Source organism: Limulus polyphemus, unplaced genomic scaffold (genome assembly GCF_000517525.1).
Source record: "Limulus polyphemus unplaced genomic scaffold, Limulus_polyphemus-2.1.2 Scaffold2347, whole genome shotgun sequence".
In the NCBI taxonomy this organism is placed as follows: Eukaryota; Metazoa; Arthropoda; class Merostomata; order Xiphosura; family Limulidae; genus Limulus; species Limulus polyphemus.
Window position 1 is genome coordinate 5,081 of NW_013667957.1, and position 8,044 is coordinate 13,124.

Sequence of the window (8,044 nt, forward strand, 5' to 3'; positions counted from 1 at the left end):
TTGTCATGATGTGAGGAACACTATTAATTGATTAATTGGGCCATTGATTAATTGAATAGCATATACTACTAATTACCAAGCTTTAAACTAGATGTCACTCGAAGCTGATAATAACTTAATGTAGTTCGCTAGGAGAAACAAAATTATTGATTAAAATATCAAAATTAATTTAGATTGTATTGAGTTTCATTTGTTATTTGTATAACTACTGTTTTCCAAAATAATATTGAGTTTTTTTTAAACAGATTTTGAGAAGTATTACTTTATTCAATCGCTTAAAATAAAGCTCTATCAAGTTTAATTCATATAAGTTGTAGAACTGGTTTTCATTAAAATATTTTTAATTTGAATTCAAATTTGAATGCAGGGGGCAAGGTTTTTGAATTGTATCAGTTGTAGACTTGATTCACAATTGATGTAAAACAAACTTCTCAGAACTAAATCATGAAATAAGTATCTTGAATTTATATTTTCACTCATATTTAATCAAAAATCAATAAATGAAATAAAACTGAAAGCTAGTGAGAGAGAAAAAAAGCAAAAGTTAAACAGTTCGACACTGATATAATGTAAAATATCATTATTATTATTATGTACTTTAAAGAGCATGAAGACTGTGTGTCTTAAATGAACTTATGCATATTTAAAGTCAGAACTTGTGCTTGTTTGCAGTAGTGAAGATAATTAGATTTCAATCTCACTTTTGTAGTTGAAATGTTTGTTGTTGGGTCATTTCATCGAAAGAATCATCAAGTCTTCACTGTGTTCTGCAGTCAGGTGGCTTTTTCCAGTTGAGAATACAATAACAGAACTTTTTGATCAATGTTTAAAAAAATTGAAATTTTAAAACAATAGGAAGTATGTCTATTAGTTTTTAAAGTGGTAGTTCACAACATAAATTTGGACCACATAAAAAATTATGGGAAACTAAATCAAATTATACAAATTCCTTTAAGTCTAAACTAGGTGCTATTTAAGCATTTAATAAGTTGGATCTAAGTTTCATGCAAATTGGTTAAGTATTTTCACTGTTAGAAGGTGATAATCAAGAGATATCAGTGATCTGATCCTGATCGGGTTAAGATGCATCTTGCTTTACTGTTGTTTCCATTTCCCATTTTTATGCATCTTGTGAATGCAGAATGAGTTTTGTTTCCATCCAATTGATTTATTTGCTTCCAGGATGCAAATTTTCAAAAGTTGAAATTCTCTTGACACTAAGGAAATTCCTGATGATTGAAAGATAGCCAGTGTGATTCCTCTTATTCAAAGAAAGGGTTGAGGTAGGATCTGGAAACTATAAGTCTGTTAGTTTATCTACTATTTTTAGCAAGGTGTTGGGATATGTTGTCAGAGCTAGGATCTGGAAATTATAAGCCTGTTAGTTTATCTACTATTTTTAGCAAGGTGTTGGGATATGTTGTCAGAAATAACTTACAAAATATTCAATTAGAAATTTTTAGAATGGTTTTGAATTTTTTTCCCCATGATAACTGTTTTTATCTAGAGAGTAAAGAGTGATGGTACATTGATTTATAATTTTTTAGATTAAGAATATTTGACTAGTAAGGTATCTTAAATTAAGAAGTGTAGTTGACCCTGAGGTGGAACTCTGTATTCCAGAGCTGGCATACTGAGGTCGAATCTGTGTGATACCACAAAAATTCCCAGTACTTCAAACTGTCAATGCATTATAATAGTAACAATGAATACCTTAGTGTAGGTGTAAGGGTGCTGCCGACTGCTTTCAGTGTGGTAGATAGGTCAAAATTAAGGATGGTGGCAAACAGCTGTGGTTGCTTTACCATACATGCAAAATACAAAAAAAAAGGATGTTTGTATATATATACATATATAAATTGTGATTTTATTCATGTGTTTTTACTTTAATTTCCAAGATAAAGATCGAAGACGTAATGACCATAAACGGCATCGCTCTAGATCCGGATCACATAGTAGAGACAAATGGAAGAGATCTCACTCACGAGAATGGAGAAAAAGGTAATTATGATTACTTATATTCAACTTGAAAATTCAAATAACTTAGCTTCTGTTTCCCTACAAATGTCAGAATGGTTCTAAAATCACAATCACGTGATAGACAGGCATCTATCCTGTATATAAAAGCTGTTCAAGCTTGTATAATACCTCCAGAATTTGATTGTTGGTTTGAAAGGTGTATGACATCTTATTCTGTAGCGAAATATTCATATAGGAAGGTTAAATAATGCCGCATAAGAAGGACACATTTTGAAGAAGGGAGTTGTCAGTATTTTTGTGGAAGCAGAAAAACTTTCCCAGCAAAGGATTTAGGACTTGACTGGTCTATGAAATCACACCATAAACAATCATTCACAAAGTGAAAGCTGTGATTATGAAAGAAAACCTATTGACCCCCTCCCCATCCTATACACACACACAAAAAAATGTTGAATATTGAACATATTAATGTATACATTAACAAGAAAAAAAAACAAAGATTCAAAGTTGTAAAAAGCTCACAAGTCAAAAACTTGCAATCTGTCAGCTACATCTCAAAATCAATGTTTTTGTGATATTTTATGGTTCTCAGATTTCCATCAGAGTATGGTTTTTTACCTGGATGTTTGAAGGATATCAAATTACTATGTGCTTGTTAATCTTTCTGATCTTTAATGAGTTTATCAGGAAGTAAGAGTCGAATCATGGAAGATGCATAATAAAAATTATTTACACTACAACTATAAATGAAACAATCACAAATAAAACAAGGGCAAGATGGAGAAGAAAAATGAAACCTCCTTTGTAAGTTCAAGCTCTCTCTATCAGTTAAGGATGTGCCTCAATATTATTATATTTAAGTTAAACCCAAAAAATAAATTAAAATATAACAGTTTTGCACCACACATCACAAGTTAGAATAGTCTACTGAAACTCAAAAACAGTTACAAAGTTAAAATAAACATAAAATCTCTAAAGAAAGATTTAATTAAAAATCTTACTAATATCTCAGTTTAGTTACATTATATGTATAGCATCAAGAGTAATGTTAAAGTCAGAAGTCTAAGTTTAAAAGTTCAGCAAAATCTCTGAAAAATCTACTAAACATAGGAGAACCTATTTCTAATACAAAACATAAATAACAACTTAAGTCAGATTTGTGTGTAACCTTAGTGCACTTGTGATAGAGAGCTGTGGCAGGGGAAATTCTGAGTAATTGCACAATTCATTGACAGAAAAGACAGTTTTCTATTTGTGGACATCACCTGCTATCTTATCTGCAAGAAACTTGGTTAATTGCCAATTAATAGACTTTATGCATCAAAACTGAACTGAAAAAAAATAGACATTTAAAAAAAATTTGCATATTAAGTAAGGGTGTAGAAAATGCATGGTACCATCCTGTACAATCCTTTCCTGAAAAAGATAATCAACAAAAGTGTTCATCTATATATGTATCTTTCAAATCTCTTGACACAGCTCTATAAACATATGTACCTTTGATTTGCTAAGTGTGCACTTAAAAGTCACAGAACTATAATATTAACTACACAAAAAGAGAGGGTAAATACTGATATGGCTATTTTCTGAAAATGTTTGATCTAATGGAAAAATTGCTGTAAAAAAGATAGATTAACTCTCTCACTATGGACTTGGTCCCATAGACCAACCTCGTAACCATTTTGTGCTTGTTATAGTTTTCATACTATAACTTTTAATATATGCATACATATCTTCATGAAATTTTACAGATTATCAATAAACATTACAAGGCTTTCATACACAAAATATCAGATTTTTTTATTAAGTTTTAAGAATTTAACTAAAGATTTGCTCGTGCACTTTTTCTTTTTGAATGTTGACTATCCAACATGCAATGTAATTTTGATTTTAAGATTAAAAATACTTTTATGCATCAGAAAATTGTCAAATTTCACATGCAAAAGCTATAACCTCCAGATGATTATCAAAAATTTTTTGAGACAAAACTTTATATTTTATATGTTAATTTCACTATTGTATCTCTGTATGGATTTGGTTGATTTCACTGACCTTGTAAGTCACCATAAAAAATTTGGAAAACGGTATAAATTATGCTTTTTCTTTCTAGAATGACTACAAATTATAACACAAAACCATAGATGTTTACTCTAAATAGTTTAAATCACATAACATTATACATCTATATGTATTTATTATTTTTACTTTGTTGACCTTTCAGCTATGTCTGATTAACATTACAGAAGTTACAATTATGTGACTCATGTGCACTCATGTTACTGTATCCAATAGTATATACTTGCTGTACCTTGCATGCTTAGCCTTGCCAAATTTTGCACATGGATGATGTAAAACAAAGCTTTTTTAGGTTTTATATATGTATTTTAAAATAGCAAAATGTTACTGTACTGATGTTACTGTATCCAATAGTATATACTTACTGTACCTTGCATGCTTAGTCTTGCCAAATTTTGCACATGGAGGATGTAAAACAAAGCTTTTTTAGGTTTTATATATGTATTTTAAGATAGCAAAAAATTTTAAATTACTCTACGAATATCTCAGAATTCAACTGTAATTTATCAGGCTCAATAACTAAACTGTAATTGAGTCTAAAACAAAAGTTTTTCGAACAACATTTAACTTACCCCATCCTTTCAAGATTGGAGACATAAGAAATAAACTTGGAAAGTTCCCACCTTCAAGAGGCTGAGAAAACCATGTGGGGCAAATTCTGAGCTTTTGATTGGTTATAAACACATCATAGAGTGAAGTGGGTGTACACAAGTATTTCCAAAAATGGAAGAGATGGGCAGGGTCATTGTGTTTGATTTGCTAATTATAGTTATATCTCAGCAAATAGAAAAGATAGGAGGTTTTTATTTTATCTTCTAGCTTGTCAATATTGGTAATTTGAGTTTCTAATTCGTAACAAACTACTGAAGGTTGTTTTGCATACTTTTAAGTTCTAATGGTGTGCTGGCAACAATGCCATTAAAACTGGAGCTTGTGGCATTTGAAATCTGAGCATGATCAAGTTAATAGGGCCTTCATATGGTTAATCTATTAGTGATTTCTAATCTTACTCACTCTTGGCTTTTAATGTTCTAAGGAAAATTAAAAAATTTAACTGCAAACTGAACATTTTGATTTGTTTTAACCCCTTCACTGTGGCTGGGATGAATATTTCCCAGTGCACTTAGAAATATATGTCCCAGCTGCAGTGAATGGATTAAGGAATGCTAAGTTAATTCATTTTTGTTTTAGATTTATGGAAAATGTTGCAAAGAAAAATTAACTTTTTCATACAGTATATAGAGTAACATTAACTGTGGATGGCTCAGCTGAGAATGATGGAAATATCCGTCAGTCGCACATATATAACTATAACTATGCGAATGACGAAAATTACCGTTTTATTGTGATTGATGGCAACTCAGTTTTATGTGTGAGTCAGAAAACTGCAACTGAGCTGCTCCTGCCTGCAGTTAATGGGTTAAAGTATATTTTTTCTTTTATGTTGATCATCATATATTGTGTTCTTTGTATAATTGGATTAAAAAAGTGAATAATCATAACTAAGTGTCATGCCTCAAAAGTGAGAAAAAAATGTTTAATTTTTTCAAGTGCACTTCTTTTTCTACTGTGACTTGAATGGTTTGTAGGAATTATATGATGTTTTTTTTTTAAAACTTGTATTTAGTGATTCAAAGAAAAGACGAAAAAAACCATCAATGTATTGGGACATTGCACCGCCTGGTTTTGAACACATCACTCCGTTACAGTATAAAGCCATGCAAGGTAATTTAGATAAAATATTAGAGAACACTTTTAAAAACAGGAAAAAATGCATGTATTAGATACCCTTTTTAACCTTGCCTCAAAGTGAAACCAGCCTTTATAATAAGTAGGTCTAAAACACAAAATAAAGGGTTTTTATCATTTTATATTAAAACTTCTTGACATGTTTTTTTTTGACATCATGAGCACAAAATATTTTGTTATAGTTTATCAGTTTTGTTATATTAAAAAAAACTTTTATTACAAACCCCAAGATATCCCATGAAATGTAAGAAAAGTGTAAAGAAAATAATATATATAGGTTTATTTGTATGAAATACCTTATATATGCAGAAAACAATTACATAAATAGAAAAAAGTAAGAAAGAAAGAACAATCTGTCAGAAAAATGTATAAAGTCTATACCAATTAGATGTTTGTAGTAGTATAGTAGATTCAGAAGCAAGGTGTTACACAGGGTGATACACCACAGTTGGGACAAAAATACCTGCTTCTTCTGATTCTCTTTCTATTAGCATCTTGTTTTCATATCAAAGCTGTTTTTGCTGCCATCTATTGATGGAATAGTATAAAAAGGAATTTCAGTCACATTGAATTTACTTGAGGGAAAAAATTTTAAGGTACAAGCAACCCGATTTAATGGCATAATAATTATTTACAAGACTGTTTGGCCCAAATATACTTTGAATAACCAGGGAAGTGATTAACCCTTTAAACATGGGTAGATGAAATTACCATCTGCTTGACCAGGGAAGGACATTTATGCAATAAAAATACAGTAACTCTGTGTGTTCCTCACAAAACCTCGTAAGATTTTGTTAAGGTTCATCAGTATTTTGTACACAAAGAATGACTTTGTTCTAATTTCTCCTTTCTAATAAAAATGTTGTTTATCTATCGTAGTTATTTGCACTCACTGTTAAAATAGTTTGAGTGCAAGGTGATTTTCACTTTAAGTGTAAAAATACTTTTCATTGTATAGTTTTAATATTTCATTTGCATAACCTACAGAACCTCCTAAATGAATATCAAAAGTTTTTAAGGTAAATGTTTATTTGTATTTTCTTTACCATATCAGTAACTCTAGCTGTTGCTATCGGCATACAATGCAATGAAATGATCAAAATCAGGAAATATAAAAGTACATACCTTTTAATTTTTTATAGAATATCTTTAAAGATGTTTTGCTTATATTTGTAATTTGGGGTCTGTTTCATTTCATATATATTTAATTTTTATTGTTTTATTTTCCATTTTTGTCATTTATCACTTATTATTCATCTCCACACAAGTAAACGGTGCCCTAGAGGCATATTACAGTTTCTTTGGGAGACATATGCAATCCTTCAGCAAAATTTTCATTCAGAGTGTAATATAGTAAACCTTGAGAATGGATGCAAAGTATTATGTATATACAAAAAATGTTTAAACCCTTTAATTATGTATTTTAAAATATGACGGTAAGATCTCAATACCATTTAAACTTTATCTATAACAATAACATATTTAGGTAAGAAACAACCATAAATGCTATAGTCAATCAAGCAGCCAATAATACTACAGTCAATGACATGTACTCATTGATGAAAACTTGGCACCAATTTCAAAATAACTATTGTTAGATTATGGTGTAAAATGAGTTCTTTCTAATGCTAGTATATGTGTGTATGTAGTATCTACTTGTAGGCTGTAAAGCTCAAACAAATCTGTTGAAGGTGGGCTTGGCAACTGTCAAGAGTTGAAAAAAAATTATAACTTGTTTCATATATGTTCATTCAGAGAATTTTGAAATGAATGAGTCAAAAGGTTATGTAAGCATCTTATTGTCCAGACTCTACTTAACTACCATTGTATTGAAAGTACAGAGAGCCAATGTAGAGAAGTTTCATTGCTCAATATATCTGAAGTTTAAGTAGTTTTTTAAATGTTTCTTTTGGAGTCATAACATACATTATAATGTTAATTTCATTCATGTACATTGATAGTGAAGGTGTTTAATTAAATTTTGAATATAACACAGTGACTTGTGCAGAAAAGAGTAACTATTTCAGTACGGGCTTGGTCCCTGCGACCAACCTCGCAACCATTTTGTGCTTGTTGTAGTTTTCATGCTATAACTTTTAAATTAGTAAGTGAATGTTAACAAAATTTGGTAGCTTATCAGTAAACATTACAATGCTTTCATATGTAAAATATAAAAGTTTTTTAATAAGTCTTAAGGTTTATAAAGCAATGTTTTTCTGATGTCTTGTTTTTCTTTTTG

At 30.1% G+C, this 8,044-nt stretch overlaps 1 protein-coding gene across 1 annotated transcript in view; it reads left to right on the plus strand.

The window, feature by feature from the left end:
- Positions 1-8,044, plus strand: part of LOC106466695 (splicing factor U2AF 50 kDa subunit-like) — a 41,078-nt gene that overhangs the window by 4,272 nt on the left and 28,762 nt on the right. The window contains exons 2-3 of the mRNA XM_013926992.2: positions 1,899-2,001; positions 5,684-5,781. Coding sequence (XP_013782446.1) covers positions 1,899-2,001; positions 5,684-5,781 — 201 coding nt within the window. The remainder of the gene's footprint in view (positions 1-1,898; positions 2,002-5,683; positions 5,782-8,044) is intronic.